At 40.4% G+C, this 21216-nt stretch overlaps 1 protein-coding gene across 1 annotated transcript in view; it reads right to left on the bottom strand.

Moving 5' to 3' along the window:
- acoxl (acyl-CoA oxidase like) overlaps nucleotides 1–21216 on the bottom strand; it is a 397595-nt gene that overhangs the window by 229081 nt on the left and 147298 nt on the right. Inside the window, exon 11 of the mRNA XM_043687180.2 lies at nucleotides 10733–10849. Within this exon, the coding sequence (XP_043543115.1) occupies nucleotides 10733–10849 (117 nt within the window). The remainder of the gene's footprint in view (nucleotides 1–10732; nucleotides 10850–21216) is intronic.

Consider the following 21216-nt stretch of genomic DNA (forward strand, 5'->3'; position numbering starts at 1 on the left):
GAAGAACAAAAGAAGTGGATTATTTCAATAGGGAAAAACTGCAGAAAGCTGCAACTCAAAGGGACTTGGGACACTTATAACTGAGACACAGAAAGCTAGCACACTGGTGCAGCAGGCAATAAGGAAGTCTAATGGAATCAGGATTATCCAGGAGTGTTAGTCTTCCTGATTGAATTTGGAGCATATCTGAAGAAAATGTCCAGGGTAATGTACAACTGTATCAAAACTTTGAATTCCAGAAACTTTGAATAAATTACATTGCTGTCACATAATCCATAAGTACAGATTTTAATATTGTACATGATAATATATAGCTACACATATGATCTCCCCTTGACAAAGCTCTGCTAACAATCTTTGATTAATCCTTGTCCCTTGAAGTGGAGATTAATTCAGATAATTTCCCTGCCACTGATGTTAGATTCATTGGCCTATAGTTTTCTGGTTTATTCCTTCCTGATTAACAATACCACATTAGCTGCACTCCAGTCCTCTGCTACTTTTCCTGTGTTGAGAAAAATCTTCACAACTGCCCCAGCAATCTCCTCTATTGCCTTCCACAGCAGCCTGTGATAAACCTTATCGGGACTTGGGGATTTATTCTTCGTCTCAATGCTAATTAGTTCAGGTACATCACAGTCCCTTTCCCCAATTTCTAGGTCGACATGAACCTTCTCTATAGTTAAGCATAGACGCAAAGTGCTCTTTAAAACGTCACCACCATTTCTGACCACTTTGCTCTCTAATGGGTCAAACTCTTTTCCTGGTTATCCTAACGTACTGACAAAGTGCCTTTGGATTTTACTGCTTTTGAAAATGTGACCACAAAACTGATTCTTACTATTGGGTATTTGTAACTAAAGGTAAAAGGAACTGGTGTTGTCTCTTTGATTTAACTAGCTTTCAACATGATGGAAGCTTTGACATAAAAAAATTCAGAGAAATGAAGAGATTAAATTATAGGGGCTACAAATTTAAATGCAAGAAAGAAAGAACTCAGATTTTGGCTCAAAACATACTAGGTTCGTGAAGCAAGTAAAAATACGTAAGATAAAACAGAAATTGCTGAAGAAGCTCGGCAGGTCTGGCAGCATCTGTGAGAAGAAAGCAAAGTTAGAAGAATCAGAATAGTCACTGAGTTCTGAGGAAGAGTCACCAGACCCAAAACATTAACTTTGATTTCTCTCCACTGATGCTGAGAGACCTGCTGAGATTCACCAGCAATTTCTGCTTTTGTTTCAGATCTCCTGCATCTTCGGTTCTTTGTTTTATGAGAAGATGTAACATGTGCTTGCTGGAGACAGTATTCACAATCTGATGTGTGAAATTACTTTAATTCACCTTGTTCGGGCACACCTGCAGGACAGGTGGGACATGAACTTAGACCTTCCAGTGCAAGAGTACCTCTACGCCACTGACATATCCTTGTTGTGGGAGAGCGCTATCCGCTAGACTAACCTCTCTGCCAGCCAAGTTGTTCCAGGATACAGATATGACACTGACACCTGCTTAACAATGTGGACCTTGGCCCATAAACATATTCTACTCACATGACAAAGCTAATCGGGAGAAGGGTACAATGACAGAATGCAGGAGATATTAATAGATATTTTCCTCTCTTCTGTGACTCAGAACAACATGATTTGATTAAGCAGACAATACAGGAAGAGACTTTATGGGTTGGATTTTATTCAGACTGCGCACAATTAATGAGCCTCTGGGTAGAAGGGTGGTTACCCGTGAACTTGCTGATGAAATGCCATGGGGCAGGAACAGAGCTGAGCAGTATTAACTGGAATGAGTGGCAGTACGGGGGAGGGGGGGGGTAGGGGTCGCTGATTTATAAACACCCAAGTTACAAACGCTCATACTTATAGATGCAATTCCAGAGAGGGGTGTAGCTCTAAAGATCCGACATTCAAATATTTCTTGGACTTAAGACTGGCTATTTCTTAATGTCCTGCACTTTGTTCCAACTTGCGTACAAATCAACTTGCAAACAGATTGAAGAACAGAAGCCTGAAAACTGCCCCATAACTGAACAGTGGGCCGCCTTCAAAGTAGATGATTCAGGTACAGATGAGGTAAATTCCCTCTCATGGAAAAAGGTAGGTCAAAGAAATCCAGTGTTTCCTGGATGACAACAGAGGTAGAAATTAACATTAGAAAGAAAAGCTATGCTTTTGACTGGTATAAGGCAGAAAATACAACTGAGAATCACCAGGATTACAGAAGTGTCGGTTGGATGGGGGGGACAGAAAGCAAAGAAGAGAAGCAAAGAAGAACACTGAAAAAAGACCAGCAGCTAACATAAAGGGAAACCCCAAGTCTTCCACAGGCAAAAAACAGTAAGAGAGTGTTTAGTGGTGCAACAGGGCTGATCAGAGACTAAAAGGGGGATTTATAGATGGAAACGGGGGCATGGCTGAGGTGTTCAATGATATTTATAAAAGAGGACAATGTTGCCCATGCCCCATGGTGATAGAGAAGGAAAGCCTATCATTGGAAGGGATCAAAATTAATAAGGAAGTAGTCTTGGATAGACTGTTGACAATTAAAGTTGACAAAGCCCCAGAACCAGATGAGTTGCATCCAAGGATTTCAACGGAAGTGAGAGTGGAAATTATGGGAGCAATGGCCATAATCTTTCATCTTCCCTGGACCCAGGAGAAATACCAGAATACTGGAAAATGACAGATATTATAGCTTTGTTCAAGAAAGTTTATAAACTTAAGGCTGGGGAGGTGCAATGGCTCAGTGGTTAGCACTGTTGCCTCATAGCACCAAGGATCTGGGTTCAATTTCAGCCTTGAGCAACTGGCTGTGTGGAGTTTGCACACTCTCCCCATGTCTGCATGGGTTTCTTCTGGATGCTCTGGTTTCCTCCCACAGTCCAAAGATGTGTAGGTTAGGTGGGGATTGGCCATGCAAAATTGCCCAGAGTGTCCAGGGATGTGCAGACTAGGTGGCCTAACCATGGTAAATGCAGGGTTACAGGGATAGGGTGGGTCTGGGTGGGATGCTCTTCAGTGGATCAGTGTGGACTTGATGGGCTAAGTGGCCTACTTCCACACTGTAGGAATTTTATGATAATCCCAGCAATTACAGACCAGTTAGCTTAACTTCGATAGCAGGAAACGTCCAGAAAAATATTAATCAGGATGGAATTAGTAGTCATATGGGTTAATTAGAATGAATCTGCACAGGTTTCTAAAGTGGAAATTGTGTTTGACTAATTTGGATTTTAAAGAGATAACTGAAAGGCTCAATGAAGTTAACGTTGTTAAGATAATATACATGAACTTTCAGAAGGCATTTGACACAGTGCCACACAATAGACATGTGAGAGAGGTCATGGCATAAAAGATACAGTGTGAACATGGATGCAAAATTGGTAGAGTGATAGGAAACAGAGAGGGAAGGGAGAGCAGGTTGGACAATGCCTGTAGATTGTTATTTGACTTCTATTCCTACAGCCAGTTCCAGAGCAGGCAGAGCAGATGCCCTTGTGCAGGTGATTAATAAAGGCCTTTAAAAGTTGCAGTCCACCTGCATGCAAATGTGTCTGGACTGAACGTGTCCAGGTAACGCAGTCAGTTTCATACAATCAAAAAAGTACAAGAATTGTAATGTCTGCAGGCAACTGAGAGTTTAGATCAATGAACAAAAGACTTGGCGAATCAAACTCCATTAGAGAGTGACTTTTATTCTGAACATGCATAACCAGCTCGGCCCATTTGAAATGGTAGCAGAGGGCTTCTGGCTGAAACCAACACCAAATCAAGCGAGACACAAAAATGAGATCCTTGGACCACCATGGTTCAAACGTAGCAGTTTCTGAATTTAACAGCTAGTTACGAGCTAATTATATATACAAGCAGTTGGTACCAGTTCATCAAGGTAGAAGGTAAGATATGGAAACATTTTCCTATTTGTGAGGCAGAACCAAAAGTAGAGATTTACCAGAATATCAGCAGCAGGAATGAGGCACTTAAACTTTGCAGCTAGATTAAAGAAACTGAAGTTGTTCTTGGAGGAGAGGAGGTTAAATGAGATTCAAATAATACTCCAAATAATTAGTGGCCTTTGGTTGAATGAGTGGGAAGAAACTGCACTAGCAATTGGGTACACAGATTTAAATGCATTGACAAAAGGGCCAGAAGGATGCTGAGGAGAATAGTTAATACACTGCATGAAGTGTGATGTAAGCAGCTTCAATGGAAACTATCAAATGGGAATTATTTCCAGGGCTAATGCAAAAGAATCATATTGGAGACTGGTAGGCTAGGACAAATATACTGTGTGATTCCATGGAAAACGCTCGAATGAATACTTTACACTTAAAAATGCACGAAGCGATGGAATATGTTGGTTTGTGACCACAAGAAGATTCAATTTTGACTCATCATCAAAAGAGTTCATGTATCCCAGAGACATGGAGAAACTGAATACATTTCACTCTCGGCTGAGCCTACCCACTCAGACCGCATTACTCAACATAGGCATCAGGATACTTGAGAATAAGTCATCTGCCCACTTTATGGTCTCATGGCCTTTTGGTTCAAAGTGTGCTAAAGACAGTGAGAAGGGTAAGAACATAAGAACTATAAACAGGAGTTGGCAACTCAGCCCCTTGAGCCTGCTTCACCATTTAATACAATCATGGCTGATCACATCTCAGACTCATCTCCACTTTCTTGCTGCTTCCATAACTCTTTAACTCGTTACGAATTAAAACTCTACCTCCTCCTTAAATTTATTCAGTCTACCGTGTTGCCGAACAAAGAGATCCAGTGGTGCAGGTGCATAGTTCTTTGAAAGTGAAATCACAGGTAGACAGGATGGTGAAGGAGACATTTGGCACACTTGCCTTCATTGGTCAGAACATTGAGTATAAGTGTTGGGATGTTATGGCTGTACAGGACATTGGTGAGGTCACTTTTAGAATTTGATGTTCAGTTCTGGTTTCCCTGCTACAGAAAAGATATGGTTAAACGTGAAAGGGTCCAGAAAGGATTTACAAGCATGTTGCTGGGGTTGGAGGACTTGAGCTGGAGGGCGAAGCTGGGGCTTTACTCCCTGGAGTATTGGAAGGTGAGGGGTGACCTTATAGAGGTTTACAAAATCATGAGGGGCATGGCTAGGTGAATAGCTAAGGTCTTTTTCCCAGGGTAGTGGAGTTAAAAACTAGAGGTCATAGGTTGAAGGTGAGAGGGGAAAGATTTAAAAGGGCCCTGAGGGCTAACATTTTCACACAGGGGGTGTGACTCTGGAATGAGCTGCCAGAGGAGGTGATGGAGGCTGGTACAATTACAACATTTAAAAAGCATCTGGATGAGTACATGAATAAGAAGGGTTTAGGGGGATAGGGGCCAAGTGCTGGCAAATGGGACCAGATCAGTTTCGGATATCTGGTCAGTACAGACGAGTTGGACTGTAGGGTCTGTTTGTATGCTGTATATCTCTATGACCCACACTCTGGGGTAGTGAATTCCACAGATTCATGGCCCTTTGTGAGAAAGATCTCAGTTCTAAACCTGCTACTCCTTATCATAAAACTATGACCTCGCATTTTAAACTGCCCCACCAAGGGAAAACATCAACTCTACAACCACTTTGTCAATCCTCTTTAGCATCTTAAAAACTTTAATCACACACCATCTCATCCTTCTAAACTCTTGCAAGTATAGACCTAAACTGCTCAATTCTCCTCATAAAACATTAAACTCTGTAATTAATTCAATGAACCTTCTCAAAGCTGCCTCGAATGCAATTATATCTCTTGTCAGGGTAAGGATCCTAAAACTGCATGCAGTACTCCAGATGCCCTGCATGTTTGTCTAAACACTTTCTTCATTATATACTCCAATGCTTTAGCAACAAATGCCAAAATCCTTATTGCCTGTTGTAATTGCATACTAACTTTCTGTGACTCTTGCATGAGAACACCCAGATCCCTATGCAGCAAAGCATTTTAAATTTCTCTAAGTAGGTAGGATGCCTTTTCATTCTTCAGGCCAAAACGGATAACCTCACACGGTTAAACTCCACATGCCAAATTTTGGCCCAACTGCACTGGAGGAAATTCAGAGAAGGTTCATTACATTAATTTCAGAGTTGAAAGGCTTGTTTTATGAGGAGAATTGAGTAGTTTAGGTCTATACTTGCAAGAGATCACAAGGATGAGCGTGGATGTAATTGACTCATATAAATAATACACCATTATTTTGTTCTCCCTTCCAAAATGAACAACTTCATATTTTCCTACAATATACTCCATTTGTCAACTTTTCGTCCACTTCCTTAACCGACCAATATCTCTCTGTAAACTGTTTGTATCTTGCAACCTGCTTTTCAATCTATTTTTGTGTCATCTGCAAATTTGGCTGCAGTATATTTGCTTCCTTCCTCCGAGTCATTAATATACAAATGTCAGCATTTGATTTTGTTGACAAGAAACCTAGTAGATTGTGAGAAGTCATCAAATTCTATCTTTTGTTTTCAGTCTCTTAGGCAACAGTGTGTTTGTGTTTCTTTGCCCCTTTTTAAATAAAATCTTCACTGCAGACACTGTTGTGTTTTTGAGTTGAGCAAGTGTGTCTGTATTTAGTATTATTTATAATTACACACTAATCCTCAGATGTTAACCAGTGTTTGCCAATTGCTTTATGAATAAGATTTGTGTTAAAATAAAGAGATTATTTGAGGTCATTGCAGAGCCTGGTAAAATGCTCTTTTATTCTGGATAGTAACAGTAAAGGGAATTGATTGGCCACTTTGGTGTTTGAATTGACACTTTTATACTAATGGGTTGACTGGTAGCGTAGTGGAGCTTGATTATCAGCACGTTCCTTCCATCACAATCATAAAATCTGTTGTACGGACAATATTGGAAGCTATAAAGGTGTTAAAGCAGCGCACTTAGTAAAGTTCAAGGTAATCACACAGAATCAACATAGTTTTGTGAAAAGGAAATCATATGTAACTAACTTATTTGAATTCTTTGAAAAAGTAACTTGTGCTGTGGATAGAGGGGAACCAATTAATGCACTGTACTTGGATTTCCAGAAGGTACTTAATAAGGAGCTACATCAAAGGTTATTTATAAAAGTAAAGGGTCATTGTGTAGGTGTTAATTGACATGAATAGCAGATTGACTTGCTGACAGGAAACAGTGAGTAGGATCTTCTTTCGCATTGGTAAGAGCTAATGAGTGGTGTACCAGTGAACTGCTGCGCTTCAAACTTCTTACAATTCATCTGAAATACATAGATGAATGGAACTTAGGTATGGTGGATAAATTTGCTGATGAATAGGTAGAAACAGGTAGAAAATAACACGTAGAAGAATAAATTGTAAAGAGGTCAGAAAGGAATATAAATAGTTTAAGTTAATGAGCAAATATATGGCAAATGGAGCATAATGTGAGAAAATGCAAAACTGTCATTTTGGCAGGAAGAATTAAAGAATAATATCATCAAAATGGCGAGAAATTGCCATGCTCTGAAATGCAGAAGGATCTGGGTGTTTTAGTACATAAATTGCAAAAGTTTTCTCTATAGGTAGAGCAAGTAATTTGGCAAGCATGTAGAATGTTATCATTTCCTGGGTGGATAATTGATTACAAAAGGAGAGAGGTTAAGCTTCAATTATATTGTGTGCCAGCAAGACTACATCTGGAGTACAGTGTACAGTACCATCTCCTTATTTAAGGGAGGATGAAAATGCATTGGAAGCAGTTCACAGAAGATGAACATTTGGTATGGGAAGGGTATCTTATTAGGAAAAGTTGTACAGGCTTGACTCGTATCTGCAGGAATTAAGAGAAAGAGATAACTTGATTGAAACATACAAGATCCTAAGGGGTCTTCACAGGTGAGATAAGACATCACTACAAGAGTTTCTCAGTATAGTGTCCGAGGTCCAATGTTCAGTTGCTTCATCAAAGACTCTCCTTCTATTACAAGGTCAGGTGCAGGGATGTTCATTGGCAATTGCACAATGTTCACCACTGTTTGTAGCATTACATCTAGGCTTGGGCATTTGTAAGGCAATGATCATTTCCAACAAGAGAGAAAAAACACATCTCTTCTTGACATTCAATAGCATTGCCATCACTGAAACCCCACAGTAAGTACCTTCAGGTTAACAGTGACCAAACATTGAACTTAGCCAGCCATATAAATGCTGTCGCTACAACAGCAGGTCAAAGTTTGGCACTTTTATGGTCTTCAATTCACATCCCAATTCCCCAAAGCCTGTCCATCATCTACAAACAACAAGTCACACGAGTGATGGAATCCAAGTGGATGGGTGCAGCTCCAAAAACGCTCAAGTAGTTTGACATTAAACAGGTCAAAATAGTCTGCTTGGCTTCCCATCTACCACCAACGCAAAGTGTTAGCAGTGAGTATGATCTACAAGATCCACTGCAGTAACTCAGCAAGGCTCCTCTGACAGCATCTTTTAAGCTCAGGACCTGTACCACCCTGAAGGACATGAGAGGCAGATGCACGAGAACACCACCAAGTGGTGCAAGTTATTTTACAAAACATCTCACCATCCTGACATGAGAACATATCACTGTTCCTTCATCACTGCTCGTCAAAATCCTGGGACTCCCTCCTTAACAGCATTGTGTTCCTTACACCCATGAACTACCCCATTCAAGAACAAAGGTCACCATCACCTTTTCCAGGGTAATTGGGGATGGTCAATAAATGCTGGCCCAGCCTGTGACACCAATGTCCCACAAATGAATAAACAAAGAGGATGTATCCTTTGGTGGGGAAAGCTAGCATGAAGAGTCATCATTTAAAAATAAAAGGATGACCATTTAAAGAGTGAAGAACTTTTCTCTCAGCATGTTGCGCCTGTACAGGCCATTGGTTAGGCCACTGTTGGAATATTGCGTGCAATTCTGGTCTCCTTCCTATCAGAAAGATGTTGTGAAACTTGAAAGGGTTCAGAAAGAATTTAGAAGGATGTTGCCAGGATTGGGGGATTTGAGCTACAGGGAGAGGTTGAATAGGCTGGGGCTGATTTCCCTGGGGCATCCGAGGCTGAGGGGTGACCTTATAGAGGTTTATAAAATCATGAGAGGCATGGATAGGATAAATAGGCAAAGTCTTTTCCCTGGTGTAGGGGAGTCCAGAACTAGAGGGCATAGGTTTAGGGTGAGAGGGGAAAGATATAAAAGAAACCTATGGGGCAACTTTTTCACGCAGAGGGTGGTACGTGTATGGAATGAGCTGCCAGAGGAAGTGGTGGAGGCTGATACAACTGCAACATTTAAAAGGGTATGTGAATAGGAAGGATTTGGAGGGATTTGGGTCGGGTGCTGGCAGGTGGGACTAGATTGGGTTAGGATATCTGGTCGGCATGGTCGAGTTAAACTGAAGGGTCTGTTTCTGTGCTGTACATCTCTGTGACTCTATGACTCATGAGTCTTTGGAACTCACCTTTTCAAAAGTCTGTAGCAGCAGAATCTTTGAATATTGTTGAATCAGAAATGGATTGGTTCTGTTTTGATTTGACTTGATTTAATTTATTATTGTTACATGCTCCAAGATACAATAAAAAGTATTGTTTTATGTGCTAACCAGATAAATCATACTTTATATAGGTACATCAGGATTATAGAACCGAATACAGAATATAGTGTCACAGCGACAGAGAAGGTACAGAGAAAGGTCAACTCAATTATTTGAGCGGTCGGTTCAAAGTCTGGTAACAGCAGGGAAGAAGCTGTTCTTGAAACTGTCGTTTTGTGTTTTCAAAATTTGGTATCTTCTGCCCGATGCAAAAGGGTGGAAGAGATTACAACCGGGGTGAGTGGGGTCTTTGATTATGTTGGCTGCTTTCCCGAGGCACTGGGAAATGTAGGTGGAGTCAAAGGAAGGCAGGCTGTTTTTTCTGATGGGCTGAATTCACAACTTTCTGTAATTTTGTGCAGGTTGTGGGCAGAGCAGTTGTCATATCAAGCCATTATGCATCCAATGAGGTTACTTTCTATGGAGCATTGGTAAAAATTGCTAAGAATCATCGTGGACAGTGGCACTGGTGTACTTTATTGACTGTCGCATCGATGTGGATGGATCAGGATAGATTGTTGCTGATATCTACTCTGAGGAGCTTGAAGCTCTTGACCACCTCCACCTCAGCATCATTAATTGAGAGAGGGGCATGTCCACCCCTCCATTTCCTGAAGTCAATGACCAGCGCCTTCATTTTGATGACACTGAGGGATACACCATGCCACTTAGATGTCTATCTCTTTCCTGTATTCTGTCTCATCATTGTTTGACATCCAATCCACTGCAGTGGTGTCATCTGCAAATCTGAGCAATGGAGTGAAAGGTTCTCAGGGCAAAGGAGTGATGTGGATTGGACTTAAAATCAGATCAAGCAAGATCTGATCAAATGGCAGAAAAGGTTTGCCTGGCCAAACGGTCTACTCCTAATCAAATGTTCATATTATCATATGTGACTATGTTAACATTAGTAGGGGATGATGGGAGTACACAAAAGTGGTTAACATCTGCAGGAATTTGTGTGATCGACTTAACTTTTACTGCAGGTACCCTCAGGATGGTGTCCACACGTGAAAAGGGGTCTTCATCAGCATGTTAATGTTTCTCCTGCAGAGAAACGCTTTCCACATTGTTTTTGAACATATTGCTTTTGATTTGCATACACACAAAGACAACAGGAAATGAAACAAGTTTCCTACCTGCTTGTAAAAGTCAGAGCGAGTGAGGCAGCGAGGTGCGGCATCAGACGAAGGTACTGGGTCTGGTGCTCAATGATTTTCACCTCTTCTTTGTCTTTAGGTCCAAATTGCCTCCGGCTAATTTTAAAAACAAAGGGGACAGGAGCAAAAGATTAACAAAACATTACAGCAAGCTTGTCCAGTAGCTCAATGACTTGCTATATATAAATGTCTGCATATAATGACTTAATAAGTTACAGTCAGAACAGAGATCTGGCCGTGTCAAATTTAATTCGCTAATGTTCCTGTAAAGTATCTTGGGTATATCTTACTACATAAAAAGCGTCACATAAATGTAAGCAGGAGTTGTTGTTGAGAGGATTGGATAATTTCTCTGTCAATCGCAATACTGAGATTAATTTTACGCACACAATTAGTACTGTAACTATTCTCCACTCACTGCACTTTGATGGAGAGATAATCTTGCTGTTATTGGGGCTTTGCAGTCATTCCAATCAAAAGTTCGGAGACTGCTTTTAAAATCATACATTCCTCGAACTCATTGGCCAACAAAAGATCAATATTCAGTCAAGGAAACAATCATATCGTTGAACAGAGACCAATAACTTTAGAGAGGAAAAGGAAAACTAAAGATCGTGAGATCATGGATATCTGAATAAATACTGAAAAGGAAGAAGATCTATCAATTTCTGTAAAAACAAATCAAAAAGTTTATCAAGGATGTACTCTTGCATATTCTGTTTTATAAGAGTTCCAAACTGTTAGCAACAGAACAGTGACACAGTGATAATTTTGTAAAGCCCATGTAAAGATGGGAAATGGTCTCTTTCCACTAATTCTAAACCAGAAATGGTTTATTTTATTGAGAGCAAGCTTGCTAATTAGTACCAATTAGAGAAATTAATTTGTGTAACATTTTTTAAGCAATTCACCGATCAACATTTATTACCCATTGCTAACCATCTTTGAGAAGGTGGTTCTCTGCAGTCCATTTGGTGTAGATGCACCCACAGTGCTGTTAGGAAAGAAGTTCCAGAATTTTGATCCAGTGACACTGAGGAAACGACATTATATTTCCAGGTCAGGATGGTGCATGGCTTGGAGGGGAACATGCAGGTGGTGATGTTCTCAAGAATTTGCTGCCCTTGTCCTTCCAAATGGAAATGGTCATGGGTTTGGAAGATGGTGCCTAGGGAGCCTTGGTGAATTTCTGCAGCATATCTTGTAGATTGGTATACACTGCTGCTGCCAAGCGTCAATGGTGGAGGGAGTGGATGCTTATGGATGTGGTGCTAAGCAGGCTACTTAATCCTGGATGGTGTCAAGCTTCTCAAGTATTGTTGGAGCTGCACTCATCCAGGCAAATGGGGAGTATTCCATCACACTGCTGGCTTGTGACTTGTGATTTGTGGGGAGGCTTTGAAGAGTCAAAGGTGGGTTACTTATTTTGAGATTCCTGGCCTTTGACCTGCTCTTGTAGTCACAGTATTTAAGTGGATAGTCCAGTTCAGATTCTCATTAATTGCTGATGTTGGTAGTGGAGAATTATGTGATATTGATGCTGTTGAACATCAAGGGGTGATTGTTAGATTCTCATTCTTGTTGGAGATGGTCATGACCTGACGCCTGTGTTGTGTGAATGCTTCTTGCTAATTGTCTTACTTGCATATTGTCCAAGCCTTGCTGCATTTGGATATGGACTGCTTCAGTTCCTGTGGAATTGTGAATGATATTGCAGGGTGAACCAGTGAACATCCCCACTTTAACCTTATGATGGTGCAAGGTCATTGATGAAGTAGCTGAAAATGATTGGGTCAAGGACACTACCCTGTGGAACTCTGCAGAGATGTCTTGGAGCTGAGATGACTGACTTCTAACAACCACAACCATTCCCTTTTTGCCAGGTTTCCATCGAATTCCCATTGACTCCAGCTTTGCCTGGGCTCCTTGATGCAATGTTGAAAGAAAATTAAAGAACTTGCACCAGCAGCACATTATACATAGTAGCAACTGACACAAAAATATTGAAACAACTGACCAGATGTTCTATTTTCTGTTGGTTGAGGGAAGAACATTAGTCAGGATACCAGGACAACAAACTACTTGTGAAAAAGTTCCACAGGGGATTTTACATCCAATTGAGTTAGCATAACAAAGCCATAGTTTAATGCTTCAATTAAAAGATAGCACTTTCAAAATGCATCACTGAGTCAGTACTGTTCTGAAGTAAGTATGTGTTTAGTCCAATGTGGACCTTTAAGGGCACAATCTTTGTTGCTTGACAAGCCAGCCATTAATGACTGAAATGCTTCGTAAAGCCTTTCTCATCACAGAAAACATTTGAAGGACAGTGTAGAAAAGGGAGAGGAGTGGGACCAACATAGAACCTACAATGCAGAAGGAACAGTAAAGAATGTGCGAAGTTTCCAAAAGAGTTTGTAGAATGACAAGTGCAGCCTCTCACAACTGCTCAAGATAGAGGTTCAATTGGAAAAAAAAATGTAAAATTTTGGATTAATTCCTCTCCCTCTCCTGTTTTGAAGATGCAGACAATTGCCGAAGTACTTCCAGTTTTCTTCTGTACAGTATTCCCAACCACTAATTACTGGCAAACTAAGCACAAATATACTTGAACTTTTCCTCACATTTTAAAGCAGCAGTCACTAAAAAACTAATCAGGATTGGGAACCAGGCCTGATTTTCCTTTTCTTTCTCGGTGGTATAATTAACTGACCAACCCTGACAGAGGTTCGCTAAATGACTGAAGGCAGAGGAAGTAAGTTGGGTTTTCAGAAACCTAATGGCTCAGGTAGTCTGTGGACAACTCGCAAAGGTTTTTTCATCAGCAGTTTCTTCACCATTGAGAAGAACTAGGACAGCAAATTCATGTCAGCATCACCTCCAAGTCTCCCTCCAAATTACAATCATTCAGACCTGGACATATATCAAAGTCCTAGAATTCTCCCCCTAACAGGACTTTTGGCCGTACCTCCATAACAGAGTAGCCTTGATGGCTCAATATCACTTTTTTAAAAAATTCCAACATGGATTGAGGACGTCGCTGGCTAGACCAATATTTATTGCCCAACCCTAATTGCCCGGAGGGATGTGAGTCTGGAGTTACATGTCAGCCAGACCAGGAAGGATAGCAGTTTTCTTCCCTAATGGGCATGAGTGAACCAGATGGATTTTTTTTTCCCTGACAATCAGCTATGTATTTGTGGTTATCAGTCACCTCTTAATTGCAGATTTTTATTGAATTCAAATTCCACCATCTGCCATGACAGGACTTGAACTTAGGTCCCCAAGAACATTAGCTAGGTCTCTGGATTAACAGCAGCAAGTGATAATACCATTAGGCCATCACCTATTCATGGACAACTACTGGCAACCTATGCTAGCCTTGTCATCAATGGCCACATCTTGAGAACAGAACAAAAACACTTGCTAAAGCATCAGGGAACATGTAAGTATAGACACATAGCACTGGATTCCTGTGGTTTGTATCATAAATCAATCTGATTAATAAGGAGCTTTTATTAAAATTCTTATGTAGCACGACCAATTCAACAATATTATAATATGTTATTTTTACATAGATAACATGACCCAAGGATCAGAATTCTCGCCATACTGGTTACACATTGATTGTGAGTCAACAGTATGACAGACTTTAAATAAATAAGAAATGTTGGCAAATTATAAAAGATATTTCAGGGGTAAAAAGACTGACTGGTTATTCAGCTAACTAATTCTTTGCCTGTTGCAGAAACGACAGTTATCTCACTCAATAAATATGTTGTTGATGTCACTGAATTTTATCTCAGTTTATTTTACTTCTGTGATTTCAAATCAATCTCCCTGCTGAACATAACCTTATCATTTAAAATGTAATAACTGTCAGAGGTTTGAAAGTATTCAAGGAACTGTACCTCAGCATTGTTTTGATCTGTGGGTTTCCATTTTGTGCCATGTAAGACAACACGCATCTTGTTTACAGGCAGTGAAGGTGAATCTTCCAGCTCAACGCCTGCCCTTGTAACATTTCTTACACTTGCACGATTGTGCATTGAGGGTGGACCATATTTTCAAGAATCTTTATGACACAAGGAGCTGGAGTGCATGCTTTGACTGCTGTTAATATTGCGTACGATATGTAATGCTAATATCTCTCAATGTCTGAAATCACAAGATAATCTACAGTACAGATGTCAAATCAAATGCCCATGCTTTTGCTCGTTATCTAGAGTTTAGGAGTTTGTTTTGCTGCTAATAACATTATCCAACATTGCAGACAAGCAAGTCTAGTTGAAAGTAAGGACCGTCAAAGTTTAAGTTAGTGCCAATACAGACTTGCTGCATCATCGCTGCCTTTGGAAAATCATATTTGACATAATTAGTGAAATGTACATGTTAAAGAGTACTTCAGCTTTTTAAAGCTCAGAGACCAGACATACATGAGTCATTACAGGGCTGATACATTTGAAAAAACAATACTGAAGCAATAGTGCTTAAAATTTTTCATAATAATGGGGGAAGAAGTTACAGTGAAATGGTATTTTATGAGAGGTTACACAAAGCAATGAAATAATTATTGATAGCAGCAGTTCATTATTTGCTCAGTAGACTCAAATGAAATTCTTTTCTGCATTATTTTGCCAATGCCGCAGTGAAACGGGTTCATTGCCTCATGAGCACCACGATTGGTTCCGAGACCCAAGAGAGTCAGAGAAGAATAGCAGCATTGTTTATATCTGTCAGCTGACTCCAGTCAAGAGTGTCCTACGTTTTGTGATCAGCAACTAAACAGTACCAGCATGAAGGCAGCAGCAGTATGAGGGACACCTACAGTCACCAATTCACTCCAACAGTCTAATGCATGGACTTGTTTACAGATGCTGCACCGTAGTGATGACATGAAAACAATAGTTACGGGAGACCCAGTTTATGAGCCTTTTCATGATACTTAATCTCCCACAGTACTGCTCTCAATGAATCAAATATTATGGTGCTGCAACAATGTGGAGGGGGGTCTCCTAGAATTCAAACGTTAAGGAAGAAATAAAATTGCCACACACAAAAAAAATTAAAATGTCTGTTAGGAACTCTCCAAATATAGCTCCATAAACATTATTTTGATTGACTCCAGGATATTAAGCATTTCACTTCTGTATAGTAGGTGCATAAATATATATATTATGTAGAAGAATAATATATGTTCAATACAGTGACAAAATGCATAAGACAATACAATAAAGGAGCAAAATTTAGGGCATTTGGCCCAAGGAGTCTGCTCTGCCATTACATTATAAAATCCCGACAGTGTACAAGATGATCATTTGGTCCATCGAGGCCACGCCGACCCTCCAAAGAGCATCCCATTCCAGACCCACTTCCTACCTCACCCCTGTAACCCTGCATTTCCCATGACTAAGCCACCTTGCCTGCACATTCCTGGACACTAAGGGAAATTTAGCTTGGCCAATCCACCTAACCTACAGGATTGGACCATGTAAGAAACCGATGTAGGGAACAGTGGCTCCATGATTAGCATTGCTGTCTCACAGTACCAGGGATCTGGGTTTGATTCCACCCTTGGCAACTGGCTGAGTGGAGTTTGCACCTTCTCCCTGTGACTGCGTAGGTTTCCTCCGGGTGCTCCAGTTTCCACCCACAATCCAAAGACGTGCAGGTCAGGTTGATTAGCCATGCTAATTTGCTCATGTGTCCAGGGATGTGTAGGTTAGTTGGGTTAGTAGGATCTTTCTGTGTGGATATTGATTGTCACAACAATTACAACTGTAATGCAGGAAATCTTTGTTTATGAAGTGCTTTTGGACATCAAAATTTGGAAATTCCAAGAAAATTTAAAGCCGGTAATCATTTTTTTAAGGAACTGTATTCTCCCTTTAAACTTTTGTCACTAGGTTCCAATATTGCAAAGCTGGAACGGTGATTTCCCAACATGGATGGAATTTAAGAAACTGGCTAAAATGGAAACATGATTTGAAGTTAAGTGCTAATGACTTGGAGTCGGTTAGCTTAGTTAGTTGGATAGCTGGTTTGTGATACAGAGTGATGCCAGCAGTGTAGATTCCATTCCCACACTGGCTGAGGTTACCATGAAGGAATTGCTTTCTCGACCTTGCCTCTCTCCAGAGGTGTGCTGGCTCTCAGGTTAAATTACCTGCAGTTGTCTATATCTAATGGGAGTACCGACCTATGGTTCTGGGATAATGGCGACTTTAGTTATCATTTTACTCGAATTAATGTTTCAGTTTCATGACATTCGCAGAGGAGATGAGAGGATTGACGATGATGTCACTGCATCAATAATCCAGAGGACCCAAGCTAATACTCTGAGAACATGGGTTCAAATCCTACCATGGCAGCTGGTGAAATTTAAATTCAATTAATAAATTTGGAGTCAGTCTCAGAAAATAAATTATCTAGCTCATAACATCTATCATTGATTTTTATAAAACTCACCCGGTTCATGAGTGCCCTCTAAAATCATGGTGTCACGGCTAACATATTAACATGGATAAAGGATTAGTTAGCCAACAGGAATCAGGGAGGTTTCTTTCAGATTGGCAAATTGCAACTAATGGTGTGTCACAGGGATTGGTGCTGCAATCTCAATTATACATAATCTACGTCAATGACTTGGATGAAATGACCAAATGTAAGTTAGCTAAATTTATAGATTACACCAAGATGGTTAAGAAAGTTAATTGCAAGAAGATGTGGAGAGTCTGCAAAGGGATATAGATTTGGCAAAGGTGTGGGCAAAATTGGAGGAATATGTAGGAAAATGTGAGCTTGTCCATCTTGGTTGAAGAATAGAATAGGAAGTACAATTTACTCAAAGATTACTCAGCCATCTTGGTGTCCTGGTGCATTAGCCACAAGTTAGTCTGCAGACCCAGCAAGTGAATAGGACGATACATGAATATAGATAGTTAGTGCAAGGGGAATGCAATATAAATATAGGAAGATTTTCTGCTGCCGTACATGCCCTTGGTGAGATTACATCTGGAGTTCTGGCATAGTTTTGGTCTCATTATTTGAAAATTTATTGCAACTCATTCCAATAAAGAAAGGTTGAACAGATTAGACCCGTATTCAGCGGTAATTTTTACAAGAAATTGAGGTAATCTTATTGAAACATACAAGATCCTGAGTGGAATGACAGGATGGATTCTGAGAGGATTGTCACCTTTGGAGAAGAGACTAGAAGCAGGGACACTTGTTTAAGAATAAGAGGTCTCATATTTAAAATGGAGACGAGAAGGATTTTTTCACTCAGAGAACTAATAAATTGTGAGACTCTGTTCCTCAGGAAACAGTGGAGGCTGGAACATTTGATTTACTTAAGGATGTTAGATGGATTTTTGATAGCAAGCGAGATAAAGTTTATGGAAGGCACACAGAAAAGTGGAGTTGGGATCATTACCAGGTCAGTGGTGATCTTATTGATTGGTGGAGCATGTTCAAAGAGCCAAATGGCTTACTCGTACCCTTATGTCCCTATTTAGGGAAGGAAATCTAAAATCTGGCTCCATTTGCAATATGGTTGACTCTTGACTGCCCTCTGAAATGGCCCAGCAAGCAACTCTAATGGGCACGTACCACATGCTGGCCTTTCCAGTGATGCCACATTCCGGAAGAAAATAAACGTTTTCATCAGAACTTGAGCACTTGGGAAAGTCTGGAGAGTGGGGTTATTGGGCGGGGGGTGGGGACTGGAATTAGGAATGATGTAAAGGGACAGAAATATTAAATATCAAAAACAACAATGGGGAATAGACAGGCCTCAAGGTTTATATGGACATGGGCCAAGAGCAGGCAGGTGGGACTATTTAGCTTGGGATTATGTGTGGCATGGTTGAACTGAAGGGTTTGTTTCCATGCTGTCTGACTCCTTGACTCTACAAAATATAATTGCAATTAGTGCAGGCATTATCAAAAGCTACCATGTAACAAAAATAGGAGATGACACAATCTGAATTTGTTTAACTGAAAACTGAATTCAATAGGAGTTCAGTCCAATGACATAACTTGGAGTCATAGAGTCATAGAGATGTACAGCATGGAAACAGACCCTTCAGTACAACTCGTCCATGCCGACCAGATATCCCAACCCAATCTTGTCCCACCTGCCAGCACCCAGACCATATCCCTCCAAACCCTTCCTATTCATATACCCATCCAGATGCCTCTTAAATGTTGCAATTGTACCAGCCTCCACCACATCCTCTGGAAGTTAATTCCATACATGTACCATCTTCTGCATGAAAAAGTTGCCCCTTATGTCTCTTTTATATCTTTCCCCTCTCACGCTAAACCTATGCCCTCTTGTTCTGGACTCCCCCACTCAGGGAAAAGACTTTGTCTATTTATCCTATTCATGCCGCTCATAATTTTGTAAACCTCTATAAGGTCACCCCTCAGCCTGCGACACTCCAGGGAAAACAGCCCTAGCCTGTTCGACTTGATTTGATTTATTGTACTCACACGTACCTAAGTACAGTGAAAAACTTTATTTGTGAGTAGTACAGGCAAATCATAGTAGCAAGCACTGCCCTCCAAAAATCAATATTGGCAGCACTGGATCAAGGAATATATAGTCTAGTGGTTTGCCAAAAGGAACTGTTTTGGATGGAGTTTCTTAATTGCAACTGACACCACTGACAGTTAAGTTGTTCTGGAACAGACAGAAGTGAAGCATTGAAGAGAGACTACAATCAGGGCCATAGATTTTCCAAAATTCCCTCACGTGACCTTTCCTGGTTTCATGCTGTTAACCCAGGTGCTCGGAAAAGAGTAAATGAAAGCTCTCAAGATCCCCACCGACACAAATACGTCTTGCACAAATACAGGACATCCTAAAGTATTTCGCAGCCAATTAATTTCAAAATGTAGTGTTCTTTTTAATGAAAATGTGCTGATCAATTTTCACACAACAATTGACAAGTAGCATTGCGATAAATGATTGGCTAATCTACTTTTGATAGTATTAATTGAGGACTGAGATAATTTCCCTGCCTTTATTTTGGCTGGGAATTTTTCACCTGGCCTTGGATACAGACTTCGGTTTAAAACTCAATTAATAGAATTGGTTGATGAAGCACTCCCAGAGTAGTGCACTGAATCACCAGCCCAGATTGTGTGTTTGAATCAATTGCATTCAGGGGCAAGCGTGCCACTAACCAAGCTGATATATCACATCAAATGGATCATTTAGCGCACATTACTACTCATCCTGATGGTGCACTTTTGCAGCGAGCTGTAAAATCAAACAAAACTACAATATGTTCCAAAGTTACTCAAAGAATATCATTAATCCTGCAATGCTGTATCTGTCCCTATTTCACTTTATGATCCTCACACCAGAATTGAGCAGGAAATTATTTTGCAGAAACTATACAATAGGAAACACAAATGTATTCTGAAAGCTACAAAGAATATTTAGCTGTCAAAAGGAAGTAAACATTCAATTTTAAATGGCAACTGATTGTGGCAGAAGATAACTTCACAGCAAGCATATTCAGGCTAAGAATGTGTTCAACAGCCGACACTGCATCGTGGTAGCTGATGTCAGCTATAGTAGTCAGTGTGTTATAACTGGATGCAATAGCAACAACATGTATTTATGCAGCAATTGACAATGCAACAGAAGTTAACTTGTGCCACTTAAGCCTTGAACTACAGAAGTGCATTAAATCTGGTGAGAGAAGGCAGACGGAGAAAAAGAAATGAAGACTAAGATTTCTAACTTTGAAAGCCCTCTGGGCAAAAGTAAAACTACCTATGGATTTAGAAATACTTTTCTCTTTGTTCCCATTGTCTATTGTTGTTTCTAGAGCAGATGGTTATGAAGTCACCATTATCCACTCGTGTGTCTCTATTGAATATTCATTTTTGTTTTTTTACTAGAAGCTTTATAAATTCACTTCACACCAGTTGGACTGTCTATCTGTTTCAAAATTCTCTTTGCCTTTTCAACATTTTTTGAGAACATTGTTCAAACAGGGACTGTAAAGATGTAGGAGTAGAATTAGGCTATTTGGCCCATTGAGTCATGGCTGATGTATTTCTCAATCCCATTCTCCTGCCTTCTCCCTGTAACCATTGATCTCCTTAGCAATCAAGAACCAGAAGAGAAATGCATTCCCTTCTACATTTCCATGTGTGCAATTTTACTTGTTTTTATAAATGAGGATGATAAAAACTGTTCACTGTGGTGGGTTTTGTGAAAGGTGACACATGTTCAGGCTCAAGAGGAAAGGTGAAGAGCTGACACTGAGTTGACAACTCCTAATGGTAGGCAAAAGTGAGGACTGTAGATGCTGGAAACCAGCTACCTTCTCCACAGTCCCACCTCTCCCCCCATTTATCTCTCCACCCTGGAGGCTTCCTGCCTCTATTCTTGATGAAGGGCTTTTGACTGAAATGTCGATTTTCCTGCTCCTCGGATGCTG

This window comes from Chiloscyllium plagiosum, unplaced genomic scaffold (assembly GCF_037043375.1).
Source record: "Chiloscyllium plagiosum isolate Xiang-an unplaced genomic scaffold, Cpla_swu_hap1 HiC_scaffold_3, whole genome shotgun sequence".
Taxonomy (NCBI): Eukaryota; Metazoa; Chordata; class Chondrichthyes; order Orectolobiformes; family Hemiscylliidae; genus Chiloscyllium; species Chiloscyllium plagiosum.